This window comes from Leptonotus elevatus, chromosome 3, assembly GCF_054856555.1.
Source record: "Leptonotus elevatus isolate MCC_2025b chromosome 3, RoL_Lele_1.0, whole genome shotgun sequence".
Taxonomy (NCBI): domain Eukaryota; kingdom Metazoa; phylum Chordata; class Actinopteri; order Syngnathiformes; family Syngnathidae; genus Leptonotus; species Leptonotus elevatus.
This window is the reverse complement of record NC_141241.1, coordinates 21,903,009-21,924,236: the sequence shown is the minus strand read 5'-3', so window position 1 is coordinate 21,924,236 and position 21,228 is coordinate 21,903,009. Positions and strand designations below refer to the sequence as shown.

The 21,228-nt window shown below is 39.1% G+C and overlaps 3 protein-coding genes across 6 annotated transcripts in view; 1 reads left to right on the top strand and 2 right to left on the bottom strand.

Moving 5' to 3' along the window:
- Window positions 1-68: 68 nt before the first annotated feature.
- LOC147177433 (uncharacterized) lies at window positions 69-11,876 on the bottom strand. Of its 4 annotated transcripts, none has more exons than XM_086070707.1 (16): window positions 11,727-11,866; window positions 11,043-11,116; window positions 8,778-8,941; window positions 8,366-8,556; window positions 8,115-8,219; window positions 7,840-7,978; window positions 7,070-7,220; window positions 6,766-6,898; window positions 4,840-4,992; window positions 3,852-3,889; window positions 3,742-3,771; window positions 3,484-3,650; window positions 2,921-3,375; window positions 2,698-2,794; window positions 517-766; window positions 69-406 (listed from the first exon to the last, which is right to left on the bottom strand). In XM_086070707.1, the coding sequence occupies exons 3-16, from the start codon at window positions 8,907-8,909 to the stop codon at window positions 324-326; spliced, it is 2,124 nt and encodes a 707-aa protein (XP_085926833.1). In that variant the 5' UTR covers window positions 8,910-8,941; window positions 11,043-11,116; window positions 11,727-11,866; the 3' UTR covers window positions 69-323. The 4 variants fall into 4 exon arrangements, with proteins under 4 accessions (XP_085926833.1, XP_085926832.1, XP_085926834.1 ...); XM_086070706.1 differs by having other exon boundaries at window positions 11,687-11,845; XM_086070708.1 differs by lacking the exon at window positions 11,043-11,116 and having other exon boundaries at window positions 11,727-11,876.
- Window positions 11,877-12,892: 1,016 nt separating this feature from the next.
- Window positions 12,893-20,076, bottom strand: taldo1 (transaldolase 1). Its single transcript, XM_086070712.1, has 8 exons — window positions 19,962-20,076; window positions 17,363-17,486; window positions 17,118-17,225; window positions 16,723-16,854; window positions 16,356-16,531; window positions 15,200-15,397; window positions 13,545-13,690; window positions 12,893-13,474 (listed from the first exon to the last, which is right to left on the bottom strand). The coding sequence occupies exons 1-8, from the start codon at window positions 20,059-20,061 to the stop codon at window positions 13,442-13,444; spliced, it is 1,017 nt and encodes a 338-aa protein (XP_085926838.1). The 5' UTR covers window positions 20,062-20,076; the 3' UTR covers window positions 12,893-13,441.
- A 166-nt stretch (window positions 20,077-20,242) lies between these two features.
- The window catches only part of tspan4a (tetraspanin 4a), a 124,305-nt gene continuing 123,319 nt past the window's right edge, over window positions 20,243-21,228 (top strand). The window contains exon 1 of the mRNA XM_086070710.1: window positions 20,243-20,280. The gene's annotated coding sequence lies outside the window, so the exon portion shown is untranslated. The remainder of the gene's footprint in view (window positions 20,281-21,228) is intronic.

The following is a 21,228-nucleotide window of genomic DNA, read 5'->3' as shown; positions in this document are numbered from 1 at the left end:
TGGATTATTATTTTTTAAGTTGGTGAAAAAGCTGTTTATTGCACTAAACAGATCAATAGACAGCAAAATAGATTTAGAATTAGAATCTTTATTGTCATTGCTTGAGTTTTTTTATTACACCATGTCAGGTAATAACATGAGTCTCAGGGTAAAACAATGAAATAAAATGTCTCAGAACAAAAGGTCAAAAGTAGTACCTGGCAAATTACGCTAAGACTAAAACTGACTGAGTGGCGATTGTCATAATCAGTTCCACTACGACTACATCATTTATTATATTGACAGAGACTTTAGTAATTTTTCAACAAAATGATCAAAAATCTTTAGTAGCTAAAGGTGTGTTGAAGAAATATGCAAATAATATTAAAGATCAATCCCGCTGCCATGAAAGAGACCTGTTCTGGAGCTGCAAGAGAACAGACAGGATGTTAGACAAAATGTCACATTCAAGAACACTTTCATCCATCTATCCACTGCAAATATGGAAATAAGGTGTGTCTTCAAGATTCATTTTACCCCTTGAGGTGCTGGTGACTTCAACTGCAGCAGTTGTAGGAGCTCCTGTTTGTCCGGTTGCATCAGTCACAGCACTTGTGGACGGAGCCGGGGTGGTTACCACAAGGCTCACGGGTCCTGACCTGAGGGTGAAGTGCTTGCTCAGCATACCGGCAGTCGCTCTATTTACCGAGCCCCGGTTGCACTGTGTCGTACACTTCAGTGAGGGAAGGAAGCTGATGCACAAATCCACCTCACACTCGACATACATCTGTGTGACATGAGAAAAAAGGAATAGGTCAGGGGAGAGGTGAGAACTCAGGATTATTATTTATTATTATTATTATTATTATTATAATACTAAATTAAGCTACTGCCTTTTTTGTGAAGCACACATTTCTAAATAAGCAACATAAGAATATGTTAACTGATGAAATTGCAGGATTAAACTAAATGTACACTTCATACCATTGTGTTTGACAAAATAGAATTGTTTTTATTGAATAGTCCCCCCCCCCCCACTAAATAAACAATACCAGTCATCATGCTCCCAAATGAAAAACTTTTTTGTAAAGTAACAATTGCAGTTTGATCTGAAAAGTTATTACAATTAACTATATGTAGATGTTCAGATGCAAAGGCAATTGCAAGTAGGCCTACAGTCTTATCAAAGGAATCCAAGCTCAAAATCATGACCACAGCATTTATACAGACGTGCATGCTACTTCTTCTACTCAAAAGGTTTTATAAACGAAGTGGACTAAAAGGGAAATTTAGTGGCTCAACACTCGTCAAGAGAACACAGTACAGTGGCACTACTGGTACCTAGAGATAAGAGTTTAATTCCATAACCATGCTTATAACTTTAAAAACTCAAATATTTATATTGTATATTTTTATATTGTGTGTATATTCATTTATACTTTTTATTCTCTTTTAAATTAACGCTGCTCCTTTGCTGCTATTTCTCAATTGCCCATAGGGGATGAATAAAGTTATATTGAATTGAATATCTCAAATCCTTTCCCCCCATTGAAATGAATGGAAATACCATTGATTGGTTCAAGCTTCCCACACAAAAAAAGGGGGAAAAAAGTTTTTTAATGTGTGCTGCTCATTCTCGTGTGTGCGCCTTGGCCACCTGGTGCAGTATTAAACAAACATACGGATATACTATACTGGAGTTTCTCAGTAGGCCTACGGAAGTAGTATTAGTCGGACTTTGCAGAAGATAAAGAATATATGCATGTTTGTATCATTATATTGTCTGTTTACATGTGTTGCAGCACCGTTTTTGTTGATATCTATTCAGTAATGGGTAACAACACCGTCACATATATGCTTGTTAGCTTGTGTGTCTATGGAGGTTCGCATTGTACGTTAGCATATAAGTAGCAGAGGCTAAGACGTTGCTTTAATTAAATACACAGTCAATTCTTTTTTGTTTTGAGCATGACAATCAATAGCTTGAAGCCTCTTTTTTGAGGAATATTTACTCATTAAAAAAAAAAAATCAGTTGCTTTTTGTTAAGTTAGTTCAGTCGTATGCCAAATATGCCAACATACAGCGCTCATAACTCGTTTGCGTTCACAAGTCAAAGCAAAAAATAAATAATCAAATAAATAAATACATTTAAAAAAACAGCAGATTTTGGAAAAGAGTGTAAGTCGGGTCACTAGAATCTAAAGGTACAACTGAACATGGGTAAAGGTGCCTTGTGCAGTTCAAAAAGGTAATTTTAAAGCTTTTTCTACATTATGCATGCCCCACCAATGTTCAGATGAGTACAAATTGCCTTTTTTACTCAGACAGCGCCTATTAGCTTGCATCTTCCCTTCAGTGTGGAGTGTTCCAATCCACAGTTTCTTGGGGGAGGGGATGAGTGCAGTGGTGGAGGGTGACCTAATAAAGGTGATGTTAGCGTACAAGATGGTGATGGAAACTGGAAAAAATAATAACAAGAGGCTGGCTTTGAGCACAGCCCAAACTTAAGCTCAGACTCCAAGAAAACTGAATAAAATAAAGAGTTCCTTCGCGCGCACGTACTCGCATGCGCACCATGCACGAGCTTGACACAGAGGTTGCAGTTTTGCTTTACGCCAGAGGGTGGCAGTTGCGAGTAAAACAGTAAGTGACAAACTTCACAAGGCTCCTTTAAAAAACTGAAAGGAAAAGTGCAATGGACAAATAAAAGTACATACCATATTGTGCACTGTAAAAAGGTTGGACAAATCAAGGCGAAAGATTCTTGCATGGTTTGTTGCTCTGATCTCTTGTGTTGTTTTGGAAGCTTTGCATCTGGAAAGAGAAATTATGACAAATTGTGAGTTGAAAGGAAATGTTTCAGGTCGGCAGCCCACAGATCACAGGCTGTGAAGTACTGTATGTGATTTGGGAGTTAATAGTAAGTCCCATGCTACTGACCCATTCTCCAGTATGGTGTGCCTTTCAGCAAAGTCATCCGTCTCAGACCACACGCAGCGTTCGATACTAAGCTCAGCCCGTTCCAGAGTCACGTTGGAAAGCAAAATGAGGTCCAGTGCTTTGATCCTGGTCCCCAGTTCCCCCAGGGAAGTGCGGATATGACTCACTGATGCTGAATCTCGCCGCAGTCGTCCTGGCAAAAGACCAAGGGGGCTGAATTGTGGGCGGGATGTATATAATGCCAATGGTCCCTCTCCTGGCAAGTGCAATTCTAGCCAAACATCACTATTATCAAAGGCTGTTGCAGGCACGGCAATGTTGAAATTTGGGCCTCTGGCTCGGACCGCAGGGATGCGGCAGGCCAGCGGGAGGATGAGGGAGGGTTGACGGCTGATCATGGAGGAAGGACGCACACTTTTCAAGGTGTTAGTGTAGACCAGCTCTGTGCCAGCATGCTGGAAAACAGAAGAGAATGAGGATTTTTCTGGCTTGGAATAAATTGAGCGGCCTAGAATAAAAAGTTTTTTAAAAAAATTAAAAAAAGAATGACTTCAGCCTTTTACCACAGTTTTGGTGCCACAGCCATCTAACGCAATGTGCGCCGTGAGATGAGTGTCGTTCAAGATGACGGGACAAGCAGGACTGTTGAGCTGCAGCTCAGACAGGTTGATGTTGCTCAGTGAGACAACAGGAAGCGCCAGTGTCATCTCTGTCTTGTTACAAAACAGCTCTAGAGGCAGACAACACTACATTCTCAGGCTCAAATGGCAGTGTTGCAACAATTCAAAGAGAAAAAAAAAGAGGAACAAAGTTCTCCTAACCTGTTCCTTCAGGTAGTGTCCTCATTTCTCCTGCAATGAACAAGAGAGGCAGCTTTAAATATTTTGCACTTTCATATACTAAAATGAACAATTTAAAGTAGCACCCTTACTTTGGTATAGCCACACACATCGAGGCTCTGACTGCAAACTGGAAAGACAAAAAGTGCAGATGAGAGCTTTTAACAACCATGCAATTAAAACTGGCAAGCTTGTGACCAATTGCTTTGAAGTATCTTCGCGAGGGTGTTTGTGTATATTATCCATCCATCCATCCATCCATCCTTCATCTGGGCCACTTACAAAGGCCTATCCCAGCTGTCTTCGGGCAGTAGGTGGGGTACACCATGAATTGCTTGCCAGGCAATCGCAGGGCACACACAGACGAACAATCATTCACACTCACAATCATACAGGGACAAATTAAAGTGTTCAATTAACCTACCGTCATGTTTTTCCAGAATGTGGGAGTTTTATCCATGTCTATTTATAGACTTCTCTAAAGATTTAGCTGAGTAATTGATTTCTAAAAGTGTATTGTGTCAAATCAATCAACACACAGTGGACACCACAACAGCATACTAGCAGTTCAGCACCTGAGGATTCACCTATTCGTAGATTTAGTTTCAATATTTAGAGAAAATATTAATATTTAACAATATATTATTTGATTAATATTATTTTTTAGGTGGGGAGCCAACCCTGTTTTTCATGGAAAAGGCCTAGTGGCAGTATATCACCACTTATTCAAGAATTTTATTGTAAAAAAACAAACAAATAAAGAAAGAAAGAAAGAAAAAAGAAAGAACATTTCAATGAAATTGAATGAGCATAAATTATTCAGAGATTTTTTAAACAGATTTGCAGGCCAGTCTTGTCAAGATCCCCAGTGAATGGTGGGGGTCCACAGTACACTTTGTAAGTTGCTTTGCAATATTGTTTGACACACATTAGTGTAGTTAGTACATATATTGCATATTGTGATCAAATTTATTTTAAACTTTAATATGTGGCCTATACTAAACCATCAATTTTTCTGACCATGCACCCTATTGAATCTTCACTCATACACAAATGGCTGCATCCGTTCAGCTTACATACCTCATGGAATTGGCAACAAAGCAGATAGGAAGAACAGAGGCGAGAGTGTTTTCCCCACGGACCCAGGACATGGACAGTTGTGACATGGCGCCAATTGAAGTGAAGTCATACTTGTTGAGCCCAGGTAAGCCGACGACTGCTATTTCTGAAACACTAAGCACAGTGAGGACCATTGTAATTGCATTGCTGCTCTCACAACACAATGTGTAACCAATACGATTTTTTGTATGCGTCCTCAATGACACTAAAACGATGAAGTGCGTTCTCAACATGCCATTGTTATATATATTTTTTCTCTCATTCCACTGTGTCATTTTGTTCAGACCTGTAAGGTTGAGTGTGGCCTTTACAGTAATATTTCAGAACAGTGTCACCTTTAGGCATTGTTTTGACTGAAGAATTCTGACAATGGCTTTTGAAGAGCTGGCATGTAGACAATTTTAGATGGCTGACTTTGGGACTTTCTTGTATGTTTCTTTTTCATGGTTCACAAACGTCATTAAATGTCTTCACATTTGGAGCACATTTCATTACATCACTATTTCTGAACTTTTGAGGCAAAGCATGTGTAACCATTCAAAAATCTCAACAGTGGTCTAAACAGTACATTATACTTATTTACTGATGATTTCATCTTACAAATGTACTTGCTCACTGTTACAGTAAATCTCTGGCCAGTTTAGTTGGAACACAAAGCAATTACTTTGTAGTGTGGATGGCAACAGTTGGATTTACAGGTTAATTGGTTTTGTGATCTAGTGGTAGGCCATTTAATTGGGCCCGCCTGACGCTGAGCGATAGGCTGAGCGACGCAGAATAAATCAGCCTTCAATAATGATATTTGCACAAGTTAAGTAAAATTGGATAATTTTCCTCATCACACCTGATGCACATTAATGTGCTGCTACACGGTAGATGGAAGTCACTGCATTATATTATATCATGTATATTATTTAATACAAACGGATATAAGTAAGGTAAAGTAACCTGGAAGAAAATATTGAGTTGTACCCACTTCAAAAGTACAAGAGATTCTTCTAGGAAGATTTAGACTTTTTGTATTGTGTAATAGGGATCCCCCCCCCTGCTTAAACTAACTAACTAACTAACTAACTAACTAACTAACTAACTAACTAACTAACTAACTAACTAACTAACTAACTAACTAACTAACTAACTAACTAACTAACTAACTAACTAACTAACTAACTAACATTATAGACCAGCACAGCCAGCAGCAGATTTTGTTCGCATCACCAGCAAGACACAACAAAAAACAGCCCGGATTCAAATAGCCAACTCCAACTCACTCTGCCTACTGAGCCACATCTGTCCAACAAAAGCCAACATGCTGCTGTGGCACTGCCGGTATCAGGTGATAGCTGGTATGGCAACAGCAACGTGGCTCAGTTGGTAAATTGGACTCTCTGGTGACTGCAGGGTTGGTTGTTTGAGTCCCAGCTGTCTTCGTTGTGTTTGTATTAAAGGTACTGAACACAGAAAATTGAATTCCAAATCGCTACTGCCACCTGTGGCCGAAAAATGAAACTGCACACATCCTTCTTCACGTCGTACACAATGCAGCACAAGAAGTCAAGAAATTCGAAGCCGAATGAAAATTATTCGCCAGAGGTTTGCAGGAATACCCATTGTGAACAGCTAATGTGTTAATCTGCTAACTAGAATACGTTTCAGTCATACATGGTCAAATAAAAAGCTATTGTAAAGATAATTTTGGGCAAATTGTTACAAAGATATTACCACATAGATAGTAAATAAAATTAATAGTGTAAGGAATTCATGGATTAAGAAGTGATCAAAAAGACTTGTCTATTCAGTGGACGTTGCACTGCTGTAGATCACTGCTGCAAAAATGAAATGCACAAATACAGTCAGCAGGAATAAAAATATATTTTTTAAATGCACCTCTCTTTTTGGGACATGAAGTCAGCCTCAAATTTCACTTTCTCGAATGGCAAGAGATTAAATGTTGCTTGTTTTCTTGGGGTCTTTCCTGTTGCCACAGGCTCATCTGTACAGCTGGATGATGACTGCTCCACTGGAAGTGAAGAGAAGCACACCTTACAGTACAGGAAGCCAAAAACGAAGCCAAGAGATGTGTCTTATTACTTGTCTTGGTATGAACAAAAAGACGAAATAGATCAAAATAGTACATAGTATTAAGATTTAACCCCGCAGTGAGGACAATCAGTTGCATTTTCAGACACACCAGTGAGGGACAGGTGCACCGGAACGGAGCCGAGGGGTTGGCTCTCACTGGCTTGGCTCACTTTGGGGGTAGGAATGTAGTCCTCTGCCATCAGGTAGATGGAATACTGCCCAATTGGTGCGTTTCCAGTAAACGTCAAAGCACATGAATCCTAGCAAATTTGAGACATCGTTTGTGGAAAAAGACGGATGACCAAGGTTGAAATGATGAATGTCCATTCAAAAATGACAGCTACAGTACCACGTATACTGCACATTGCATGCTAAGCCACTTTATAAGTTCAGTATCCCTTGTGCACTATTCTATCCCATCCTGTACAAAATTCCATACTCTCTTTAACCCTTGAATTACGGTATTATTTTAATACAAATACATGTACATACATAGTTAATGAAGGGTATTTGGAAAGTCACTTTGCCCGTTTTCATTAACAGACGACAGATTTCATTGTAGAATACTTATGCCTTTCCAAACACACAGAGATACAGAGAGTAGCTACAGTATATAAAGTCATTCAATTATAAAAAACTAGGGACAAGAAGCGATTACATTTTTTTATTGTAATTATTCGCATGACTTCACTAGTTAACACGCGATTAATCACAAATTTCATATCTGTTCTAAATGTACAATTAAAAAAATCTAGGTTTTTATACTCTTGTTAACAAAAGTGGAAAAAAATGTTAAACGAATAGAAATAGTTACAATAATTTTTTGACAATTATACCTGTCAATGGCAGTGAATGGGTTAATATTGAAGTCACACTGACCTTGTCCAGCTCGATAAAAGAGTGCTGCGTACAGTTGAGACACTCCCCTTGTTCTTCCATAGCAAAACGGCATCGTACTCTATCTCCATCAAGATCTTTCACAGACAGTTGGATGTGGTGAGGGCAGTTCTCACGTGCCCTGCACGCAAAAGTCAAAAAGTCATTGTAATCTCCACAAATATTTCAAGTCAATTAGAAATGACTCATTTGAGATGATCACGTTTAACAGGTACTTTTAGCGTTATTCCTGAAGCATAGGTGTGTGTTAACATTACCTTATTGGAGGAGGCAGTGCAACATAAGCAGGGTAATTGAGCTTCCCAGAGTTTGCACGTACGTGTGGCCCTGCTTTCATTGATACATAAAAGGCGGTTCTGGAGCTAAAAAGAAAAGGCCAGAAAATGCAAATAATTTATCGATAAGAACATACAAGCTGACAGTCTTATTCAGTCTATAAATGTTTACGCTACAAAGAAAAAGGCAGTGATGTATCAATTAATTGAGAAAAGTGAATGAGGTCTCATACTTTAAACTGATTGCGCTGTTGTAGTTACTGGGGACAACCTGCTCCCACTGGCGAACACACCAGCCTGAGCCGGGTTTCATGCCACTGAATGGGGAGTAGGCTTTGTGAAGGCTGCAGTTGACCCCTTCCGTACACAGTCCAATTAATGGGGGGCACGGTTTGGATGCGATTACGGTGAAATGAGCTCTCACCTGCAAAAAAATCAAAGAGGAAAAACAATGTAGCTTGAACACAAAGTTTTCATATTCAAGTACTTGTTTAGCTGTAGTTTACAAAAATAAACTTGGACGCAAGAAGTATATGAGGTGGCATAACCATTATCTTAAAGAGTAGGTGACAGATTAGTAAAGGATTCATATCTGAATACTACGGCCTACAAAAAAAAAAGAGGAGTAGAGCAAATGTTACTCACCCATTGCCCTCCATCACTTTGTAGGGGCACAACATGGACTGTGAGCCCCAGGGAGGAGGCCTCACAGGCTGACCCTATCCAGAGTAGAATCAGGCTCTGCACCACGATTACCAATGTCAGTCTGTCAACCATCTCAGCTTGTTATTCATCCAGCATTTTTACCTCTTTAGAAAACAGACAGAGCAGTTTTTTTTTTTTAGGAGTCACAATTCATTACAGCATAATATAAGTGGCACTTTGCAATGTGTAGTGAATAAATGCTGCAAATCTAAAAGTAAGTCACATAAAAAAAGGGAATTTGATGGCTGCCAAGTAGTGTTAAAAATGCTACAGAATGTGACAATTCTCCTGAAAAATGAGTTGGTGTTCTGTAGTGAATTCTATCTGTAGCCTCACCCTAAACTCAACCTAACACCCAACCCGTTCTTACTGCGCATGACCTGTTCCCTACAGCGCTTGCACAGAAGTGCAAGGTATGACACTCTGACGGGTATACTGTTTTGTCGAGACACCGGTATGAGATTTCTGAAACTCAAGCACATATGAATGCCATCAATGTCCACCATATGCGGTTTCATAATGTTGAAAAACAAAAAATTGGTCAAATAAGAGATATATTACGGGAAAAAAAATCACAAATAGATGGTCACTGTTGAATGAAACTAAGTAGCGTACTCAAAATTATACAAACAGACTGTCCATCTGTCAACTGGGTAACTCCTTATGCCTAAAATGGCAATAAATAAATAAATAATTCTACATTTTCTATACATTTTATCCTTTCCTCTCTAGGGTCACAGGTGAGCAAAAACATATCCCATCTTACTATATGTAAGCAGTAGTGTATAACCTCAATTGAGGCGCTCGTCAATCTCAGGGCACATAAACACACAAGCATTCACACTAGAACTGTGCGATACTTGAGATTTTGGTATTGATCGACACTGTGTAAATACCGGTGCCAGTATCGCCCATGTACTTTTAAGTTCATAAAATAATATGGTATTTTAAATCATTTGTCCTATATATTTTTAAGTTAAACTTTCTTATTGGGTTCTTAAATATGCCGTAGTGTAATATCCTTAACTGAAACATACTTAGACAGTTGTTTAAAGTAACAAGAATAATAATCCTCATATTCTTAGTCCCGTCGCTCTTCTGCACTCAAAGAAACGTCAGCCACCGAAATTAATTTATTCTAGACTCATAATACGATACTTCCATGTTGTGCTACACTACCTAGCTCAACGAGTAGTTAGAAAAGCTCAAACGAAACAAAATATGACTGAGTGTAAAAATGTTCCGCCTACTGCTGTAATTGGCGGGCTGGCGCATGCGCATGCGCATGCACTTCAAAGGGATTGCGCGAGGGACCCGTGAGAACCCAAAATAAGTAAATACTCACTTTAGTATCGATTCTACCGACACTTGGTTTGATCTGATTTATTCTTCTATCAAGCTAGCGTGCAGGTTTTTAGATGTTGAAGGAAGCCGGTTTACCTAGAGAAACATGCTAAATTGATAACGCCCCACAGTGGCGAAGGACCAAACTGATATTTGAACACAGAACTTCAGAACTGAGAGGCGCTGACCACTCAGAGAGGATGGATGGTATCAACTAGGGTATAAAGGTGACTTGAAGAGCATAAGTGTCTTGAAGTGAGCTCCAATTCACATATTAAACCCCTTCAGACCGATAGATGGTCCTAGTGAACATGACATATTCGCGTGTCTAAACCAATAAAACGCATACCGGTAATTTGGATGATGTCAACATTTCTGGTTCATGATTGGATCTTAACTAACTAATATCAATCGCAAGTTGATTTGCATGATGTTCATGGTAAAAATGTTGCACATAAGCTCGGTAAGTTTACAACATGTTACAGCCATATTATCCTGGCGTCCACTACAACTAAAAACATGAGATAACCCCCAAAAACGTTTCCATGTTGTTCTTGTGTCGGAAAAGAGTCAAAATCAGCACAAAAAAAGAAAAGAAAATTTTGCCCAGCAAAAAAAATACAGGTCCGAAGGGGTTATTGGGTAATTAAGTTAACATATTTTATGAGTGAGTGGTCTTTGGGAGTAAGATTAAGAGGAGAAGAGGAAGTGACAAACTTAATTATGCTACATATCTTGCAGACATCTGACAAGTTGCTATTTACTATATTGGTCAAGCCGCTTAAACTACACATTTAACAAATAGCAGTAGAATAAGTGAGTAAGGAGCTGTTAAAAAGGTAAAAGAGTGATTAAGCCAACCTTTTCGCAGTGTGTGATTCTGTCAATTATGTGTTGTTGTTCACAGTCAATTTCAACAGCCGTAGATTTAAAACCTGTTAATAGAATTCAATAAGTGATGTAAAACTGATTTGAGTTAGTTAAAGGTCTGTGAGATTTACTTTACTTTATCATTACACAATGGACACTGATTTGAAATTAAGCACATTTTGTTATATTATTACAGCATAATGTTATAAGGTAACACAATATCAAAATCTGTTACTGCTAAATTCTATTGGGGAAACAGGAAAATAAACTACTTTACAGCATCCAGATTAAAATGCACATGTATCAGTGTCAACTTTTAAAGTTTTCTTGTTTCGTTTTGCTAAGAACACATCTTTATATTGCCAAACACCTCTCACTGTTGTATTTCATTTTCAGAGATAGGTCAGATGGTGAGGATAAATAACTATTGGATGTGTAATGTGGAAGAATGCACTTTTTACTGTAAAAATCACAACTTTATTTAAAGGAATCTAGCAAGTCTCTATGAAATAGTTATGTTATATTTGCAATATTTTGATTTTTAAAAAACAACCATGCCACCCATTAAAAGCTCCATAGTATCAGGAAATATTAACAGCAGGCCAAACAATCTAACAAGTTTAATAAATGGTTACCTCCTATAAGCTCCAACGCTGTAACGAATAAAAATCTCACCTGGGTTCAGTGAAGAAGTAAAAACTCTTCCCTTATCTATAGGTCTTAACAAAAGGTGGAGTTAACGAAACATTTGGGCCGATAGAGAATGAAGTTAAACTGGTAGGACCATAGGCCATAACTGGAGGAGGGCTTACAAAACTGATATGCTTTGTTTTCCCTCAACTGATGTTGATGCAGTGTTTGTCTGACGTAAGTCGTAAACAACACACGGACAAAAGTGATTGTGTCATTCCCTTAAAGCAAAAACACAGTGCTTACTTAAATTCAAAAGTGACAACCCCTGTTAATATTAAGTCATGCAAATAATATATTGCTTTAATTATGTGATCAAGACAGAATTATATATTTAAAAGAAAACTTAACATTGTGTTGCACAAGCTTTTGAGGCAGTTGATATAAAAATATTGGGTTAAAACAGTACTCAACTCTTGTGCACGGGTATTTTAGCCCACTCCTCATGAGCAATCTGCTCTTGCTGTTTTCGGTTTAAAAGGTGCCTTCTCCTGACAGCATGTATTACTGTAGTTCAGAAGCCATTCATGGGTGTTTTTAGCAGTGTGTTTCTGGCCATTATCCTATTGGGTCGGCCCATGATCTGCAGCTGAGATGAAGCTTTTAGACACTGGGTAGCACGATTTGCTTCAAAACATATCAAATGTCTTGAGATTTCAATGTACTCTGCACAGATTAAAGGCACACTGTTAGGTTTAGCAAAGCAGCTCCAGAACAAAGTCAAAGTTCGTTTTTGTTCAATTTATTGTCATGACCACTGTGCCCGCCCCCATGAAACATGGAGGCTCGGTTTTGCCCTGTGGTCGCTGTACAGCATCTGGCACAGGCGGTTTTGGATCTGGTTGATAGTTGATACTGTGAAATAGCAATGAAATCTGGGGAAAATTGGACTGCAGAGCATCAAGAAGCTTGGTCTGATGGTCATGGGTCCTCAAAAAGTCTTGAGAAGGGAGTTTTCAAAGCCAACTGAAGCAGATTGCTCATCATGAGGTGTGAGCCAAAGTATCTGTTGACAGGTGGACGACTCATTGACAGTTTAAGATACTTTTGTTGCAGTAATTGCCTCAAAATATTAAAAGGTGGCAATTTTTGTCCAGGTTAGCTTTTAATGCAATACAGTAATTCAGTTGGACCACACCAATGAAGCAATGCAGGATTTCCCAAAAATATTTATTGCGTTTGGCAATTACAATTTATTTCAGTGTCCTTTGCACAATTTTCTTTCTTGAAAGGATAACAAAATTTGTATCCATGTGTACAGAATTTAATTAGAAGACAAGAAAGCAACAACTAAACAGCTTAGAATTTAGATTTATTATATATTTTTGGGCAAGAACAACGTAAAATTTGGGCTTTATTCCCGCTAGGCTGATTTCAATATAAACACAGTTTTTTCTTGTTAAATGAGTTTGAGATCCTCTCGTGTAGTCTCATAATGAAACCCTCTGGAATGATATATTCCCATCTGGTTAAATATCACAAAATGCATCAACAACAGGATCATCATTCAATGAACATTTGGTCACATTAGACTTCACTCCATCCAAAGAGCGGATGGGAGATGGCCTTTCATAAAAGGGAGGTTTCTTGAATTTGGTCAGAGGAATGTTTTGTGATGCTTTCAAATGGATGCTAGCAAACAAGACAGAGTCCTGAATCATAACTTTACGTCAATGCAGCAGGATATTCCCCATGTCCCCCTACTGACCATTCTTAACATGGAGCATTTTCTCCTGAAATGACATATTAAGAACACTTGTGAGAAAACTGTTCAATAACCAAAACATTCAAGTCAAGTCTTACTTTGATCATAGTTTCCAGCTTGATGGCATCAGCAGCAAACTTGCGGATGCCGTCAGACAGTTTTTCAACTGCCATGCGCTCCTCATTGTGTAGCCAGCGGAAGTCCTTCTCATCCAGGTGGACCTTTTGTAGATTGCAATCCTTCGCTATAGATACAAATTTAGGTCAGTGTGGAAATTCTGTAGATTGTCAAACACAAAATAGGCCAGAGTGTTCATATTACTCACTATTGGGGAGATGGTTTTCCTAAAACCAAAAATGTCTTCAAAGCCACACGTACATAAAAAGTGTTTTTACGGTTAGGGTCATAGACAGCCACAGTAAATCGTAGAGGGATTTTTCTCAAACACGATTAAAGTGATAGTTGCTCTATAACAGGGGTCCCCAACTAAACCGGCAAGAGGTCCAGTAACTCCATCAGCCTAGTAGACCAGGGTCCGAACATGCAACAACATTCAGACGATAATTCATTTTTCTGTTCTTTTATTAAATTGCAAACGTGCTGTTACATTGACAATAATACAACTTGTTAACAACATTAACTAAATCCTATTCTTATATTTGTATACGGCCTAGAAGTGCAATACGTGTGCTCGTGCACAAACCTTAACATTGTGATTAAGTATTTCACTTAAAGTGCAACAGGTGACATTAATGTGCCTCAAAAAGCATTTCACTTATCTAGTGCAAATCTGAACTTTTTGTTAACAGACCACAACAGTGGGTTGCAAATTGTTCATGTTTAACATTCAATAAAATAAAAAAATAAATGTATTATTACCATTCAAAAAATAACTCAGTCAGTTGATTCATCAGCAGCTAATGCGATGCATGGGGCACTTTGAATGGCGCTGTCGAGCTGGGACTGCACATCTTCGGATAGCAGCTCGGCTCTTCTTGTTGTAGTTGTGGATGATAGTGGAATTTGTCGGACCTTTTGTTTAAGCTGCTGTCCCTCTTTTCCCTCCAATAGCGTTTCTGCCATCGCCTTCATACACTCTTTGATCATTCCGGAGTCACTAAAAGGCTTTTTGTGCTTGCCCAAAATCCACTGCACACGTAGTGAACACTCGTATGCTCGTTGTTATGCTGTTAGCGTCTGTGCAATTACCCGGGTTGCACGCTCATACTGTCCTTTCAGTTCATGTAATTTCTGTGCCCTCGTCGCTGATCCTGGCGGGTAATTTGCGACGAAGGTTTTGTGTCTTGTCTTGTAATGCTGCTTGATATTAGCGCTTTTAACAAGCGCAACAGACTCCGTGCATATAAGAAACACTGGCCTTGTAGCACTCGCTGCTGGCAAAATGAAAGCGTAAGCTTCAGTCCACTCATCTCTAAAGACTCGGTTTTCAGAGTCAACTTTTCTAACTTTAGACAGCGCCACAGTTCACCCACTTTCCCATAGTAAAGCCTGTCCCATGTAAATAAGAGCATGCTGCCGGTCAAAGGACCCCGGTTCAATCATAGCTGCCCTCACGCGCGCCTATTCAAAAAGGCCTCTGTTAAGAATGAACGTATTATCGTACTTTAAAACAAAAAATGCTTGGAGGCCCGGATAAAATGGTCTCGGGGTCCGGGTCTGGACCACGGTCCGCCAGTTGGGGAGCCCTGCTCTATAATATAGCTTTAGGAGTTTTAGTAGGTCAGCACATTACCTGTTCCCACAGCAAGCATTTGTTTGACAGTGCTGTGGTCCTGGCTGAGTTCTGCGAGCAGCCCAGGAGAGATAGTGAGCAGGTCGCATCCGGCCAGGGCTTTGATTTGTCCCGTGTTTCGGAAAGAAGCACCCATCACCACAGTGCTGTAACCAAACTTCTTGTAGTAGTTGTATATCTTGGTCACACTCTGAACACCTGGTTTAAAAAAAATGCAGCAGGGGAATGAGGAAGTTACGGAAAAGGGGAAAACTACAAATGACTGTCAGTCTACCATGTCACAATCAGAAAATTCCTTTAGAAAAGCAACCAGACCAGACTAGCAGCTGTAAGTCACAAGCAAGAGCTGTAGTTTCAAAAGTAGCAACCTCTAAATGCACATAGATAAGAGCATAATCTTTTAAAATTGAGTTAAAATTAAAGTTATACTGTACTGTAAAAGAGTGTGTGATATTGAGGTAATTTTTCTGCCACTAGATGGCATAACTGCATTTGTAAGACGGTGACAGCTCAGTGCATTTTTTTTTCAAATCAAGAATTATCTCATCTTTAATGTCACTTGTGAAATTCTGCACATTTTCTAAATTGTAAAATACAACTTGACCCCAGGCTCCACAAATATATGCATTTTTAATAAAAATTATTACCGCTAAATTTTGTTGTGGTCATGTCTGCTGCGTTGCGACTGAAATTCCTTAGTACAGGGCTTTCCAAGTAAGGGGGTGGTCATTAATCACGCGTTAATTATTTTTTTTTGTGGCGTTAAAGGAACTTTAGATTAACGCACTCATTTTGACACAAGCATTTATATTTTGTTTGATTTGATTAATATCCAAATGAATTAAAAAATGACCAATCGACTTTGACAGCACACTGTTTACGTTATCTGTGACATTTGGAGCTCACAGGAAGCTACACGTGTGCATAATGCTCACTGGCTTTAATACTCTTGCTCTAGTCTGCTGGTTCCATAACACACAACTTCTCAGTCCAAAAAGTTTGACACAAAATCAATATAAAACAGATGACAAGAAAGCTAAGATTAGAGCTGTGAATTGAGAGCAAAACTGGTCGAATAAAACATCTTGCGATGAAAAACATAGTTGATTCATTCTTTCATGAAATAAAATAAGGGGAGGAATAAACAACTCAGTACCTGGGTCTTCATGGGGCTTGTAGGTTTTTTGGTCTGTGTTTTCCTTGTACCAGTCGAGAATGCGCCCAACAAAGGGTGAGATGAGCGTTACTTTTGCTTCTGCACAGGCTACTGCTTGCGCAAAAGAGAAAAGCAGGGTCATGTTGCAGTGAATGCCATGCTTGCTTTCAAGCTCCCTGAAAAAGACCACATTAGATCACATTTTAGTCACACAAAATCACACAAAATCAAATTGGCATTAGTCCGTCACCATTCATCATGGTGTTCTACTGGACCACTCTTATTCAAATCCAAAAATCCAGTAGTTTTGGCTCATCCAGTTTAGAGTCCAAAAATAAAATAGAAGCTGATCTCCCATCACACTCACTTGCCAGCTTGGATTCCCTCCCATGTAGACGACAGCTTGATGAGTACCCGCTCCTTGCCGATTCCAGCTTCCTCGTACAGTGCAATGAGCCTCAAGGCCTTGGCCACCATTTCTTCTTTGTCGAAAGACAGTCTGTGAAGTACAAATACATTTACAGTATAATAATAATAACCGGTAGTATTTGGGGGTTATTATGCATCCATTGATAAGTGACTTTAATTTCAAAGCAAAACCATATGCAAGAGTTTGTAAAAGATGTTATGTAGTGTTCAGAAGCTACCAAAAGCAAGCCAATGAATATGCACGAATAAGCTCAAAGTAGTCTTTCATACAAAAATGACAGTGTGTTTTACAAATGTTTATTATCATAATAGGTAGCGTTCGATAATATGTACCTGGCATCCACCTCAGTTGAGACTCTGCCTGGGACCTTCTTGAGGATCTCGAGGCCAAAGCTCACGAACAGCTTGTCCATGGTGTTGGCGATCTGCTCGTCCTCAGTTCTGACCAGCAAGGAAAGACACACCTGGTCAATCACTTTTGACATTTCAATGTCAAGTTTGGTTTTGAACCTGTAATCCTAAACATGTGGTACAGACATGCAGATGAATTAAAGCTAAATTTGAGCTCAAGCTCTTACCCGCCCTTGGCGATGCCATATTTGATGGCCTGATCTAACAGGTTCTGATAGGCTGGCATTTTGGCAGCAGCTAGGATCAGAGAGGGGTTGGTGGTGGCATCCTGAGGCTTGTACTCATCAATGGCTGCAAGACAATGAATTGCAACAGCATTAGGAGAACAAAGAAAAGAACCAACATATTATCCAGCACATTTTGGTTATTATGTCAAATAGAAAAATAACGATTCTGAAAAAAAAAAAAAAATCAAAATCTGTATTAGGAAACAATGAAATGAAACTATCATATTTTAGTTCACTTGACGTGCTAAACTACTAGATACGTAGATCAAATGGAAGATCATTTGAAGAACTACATGAGATTTATATCAAACACTCAGCCAGTGACAGACTCCAACAATGAAATGAACAAAATAGCGTTTTTAAATGCTGGGTTGGCCGTTCTCAATAGACATACGAGTGACGAGCCTTTTCGATCAGTGTGCTGTGTGTCAACTTTACATTGTGGCAGACTGAGCAGCACCAGACAGAGCTGCCAACTCACCAGAGAACAAAACGATGCCTGTTCTCGGGCGAGTGTTCTACTGTGTTGAGCACCAGCAATCAGGAAGTACCCACAGAATATTTCAACTGGCACAACATTGTGAGGCCCATTAGCCCTTCACTTTGTAAGTGGAGATGTGAATTTAATATAAATTTAATCCAGGAATGTGTATTTGATTAAGATACAATTCTCCCTACAGTAAAAATCTTTCTGATTCGCAGTCATACAAAATGATATAGTCTTATGATGCAGATTTGTACGAGATGTGTCGGTGTGTAATGAATGCTATTCTGTTATTCATCAGACAAACTAAAGAGGCCAAGCCAAAATTAAGCTAAACACGCACGCACACACGCAAAGCTGGAAGCCTGAGTGAGAAATATGAATGAACACTAATTGTGGATAAGTAGGTATACTCGAGTCTGTGGTTATAATGGCTATGGCAGAGGATATTTTTCTCAAATAGTAGTACAAGCTAAAGTAACACTGAAATTAGTTTAAAGGGTTATTTTTAAGTAAAAACATTTCATACCATCACTTTCAAAATCAAACAGCTGTTGCGCACTTTGAGAATTGCAACATTTCCTACAGGCCTGCCTTACACCACAAACACAAGTTAAGAAAGTAGCACGGGTTGCTACATAATTAGTCAGTCAAAGTAATGAAACAGATTCTAAGATGAAACCCCCCAGAAATTGCAATGTTGTTGTTTTATTGTCTTTCATCAGTGAACTTTCAGATATTAGTGGGGAAAAAACAGTTTCCCAAGATGAAAATGTTGGTAATTCAGGTTGTTTATAATTATTTGAAAAAATGTAGATGACACTTATTGCAAAATTCATAATTAGAATAAACTGACTCCTGACTGTGGTGTCCAGCTAACTGCCGCAACTTTAATCAAAATTGCTATTCCTATGTGACAAAGTTTCCTAATGTCTAAGATTTGTGCTGGGGCCAGCGAGTTACCCACTTGACCTTGTGATTCGCAGCCACTGTGCTGTACATTAATGTGCCGCGAGAAATCCCGTATGCCACAGGCAATGCTCGAATATCACTTGAACAGAACAATGAAATGCTCTTCCACTAAATGGCAAAACAAACAACCTACCTGTTGCCGCTCAAACAACAGAATATAATTAAACAGGCCTAGATTTCACTCCAAATAAGAACATTTATGAGCAAATTGCAATTAGATCATTATTTTAGTATAACTACTTTTAGTGACATATGACATTTTAGTTTGGCGGTTTGCCGTGAGATGTTTTTAATGTAAACAATGAGTCTCAATAAATGCTGGGAATGATTAATTATTTGTGCATTTTAAACCAAATTTAGTAGTTCATTTAAAACTACTCTTGTGCAGTACTGTCTGGCCCTGGCTTTCATTAACCATGCCAGAATATTAAACCTAATTCAACCAAATGTTATCCATATGTGATTCCAATGTTATTGAGACAAATAAACCATGGTTTTGTTTTCCCAAATGAAGGCTTGTAGGCAAACTGTCATGTCATCCTGACTGTGCAGTGTGCAAGCCTCTCTGCGTTTACATCACAAGCCAACTGAATTACTCCACTTATTTCCTCATCAAGAGCCACTGGTGGAAACTGTAAACCATGTACAGGGAAGGAAAGCAAACCAGGAAGTAAATACACGTCTTTTGTGTGCTAAAACTTGGCCGCTTTTTCAATTCAAACAAATGCTGTTATCTGAAATAATACACAATGTCAGAAAGTTATCGAAATACTTTTTACCAAGCTGCGGGAAAACTTTTTCTTTTTTTACTCCAGAGCGAAATGCGCAACTAGTACGCAGGTAACCTAGCAGGTTAATCGGATTACTACTACTTGAACAGTCAGTAGATAAGGATAGTAAAGAAACTTCCACAAATATTAGGGTTGTCTGGTTTAAATTCACGGGCCTTTCTCACGCGATGCTAGCATGCGTTGCTGTCTGGCTCGGATTAATTATTAACACAGCGGTCGTTCACATTAATGATGGAGCCTTTTTGCACGCTAACCGGCTAGCATTAGCCGCTGGTGAAAGCGGGCGTTTTACCGTTAAAGTCCCCCGTGTCGGCCACCACCACGGTGTACTTCTTCAACTGGTTGAGCGCCGACTCCATTTTTCGCCGTTTGTCTGGAGACACACTGAGCATGATGAGCTGCGACTGCGAGCTTTTTATACACACACAACACGTGAGCGCAAGCGGAATGCGAGAACTACGGGAGCGCGCACGCCGCGCAGCACGTCCAGGAAACAGTCATGGGTTACGCGCGCGCCGGAACAGGACAGAAACTCAACAAACTCGCGTTCGTATTTCGGAGACGATTCTTGGTTGAAAAAAAAAAACGATTTTGAGGGTGCTGAGCTTCAGGTCAGGCCAAAATAAAATTTACTTTTGTACTTCTGAACGCATTTTCATCTTTTTATTCTCACATTTATGAAAGATAAGCAAAAGAGGAATGTATTGGATTTATAAGACAGACATATTGTAACCCTACCAAGCCAACTCATTTTGATACTGAAGCAGTTTTACATAAGCCTACACAAGAACAGTTATATTTTTCTGGAGTAGACCCTTTCCATCATCTGAATTGAATTCTTTAAAAATGTTTTGACTGAAATGCACAACACGCAAACTGGAACACCCATATGTGGTTAAAGGATGATATAGTCGCTGATCTTGAGTTGCTTTATTTCCAGAGTGGTAACAGAATGTAGTCTACATTTATTCAATTCAAGAGCTGCTATCGGCCACAATTTCATTGACATGTTCTTTTGTTTCTTTGCTCTTATCTTCAAACACTTATACCAAAGCAAATAAATAGCTGTATTTAGGAATTGCACAGCTTCGCCAATGGTGCCAAACCCTGGGAGCCCCCCGCATGCTGGCCAATACCTTACATAAACAGTGACCTATGATAAAATACAGCAATAATAACCCTAACCCTCCACATTTATGTGCCCTGTGGTTGGTTGACTGGCGACCAGTACAGTGTAGTCACCCCAAATCAGCTGGAAAAATGCTCCAGCTCCCCGTGTCCCATTATGAATAAACAAATGCGTTGATGTGATGATTATACAAAATACAAATTATACAAATATATTCACCCATCCATCGAAAACTACAATTAGGGATTGGCTGGATTGTTTTTTGATTTACTAATTGGTGACCTGGTTACAATTTGTTAGGCCAGCAATTAGTTGGCTGCGGAGACTGCAGCCACCCGCTGGCATAAATTTCGACATTTAAATTATTCTGTAAATTACAGAGCAGGTTTGGCTTAGTCGCACACTTTATATCTAGATGAAAGAGCATATT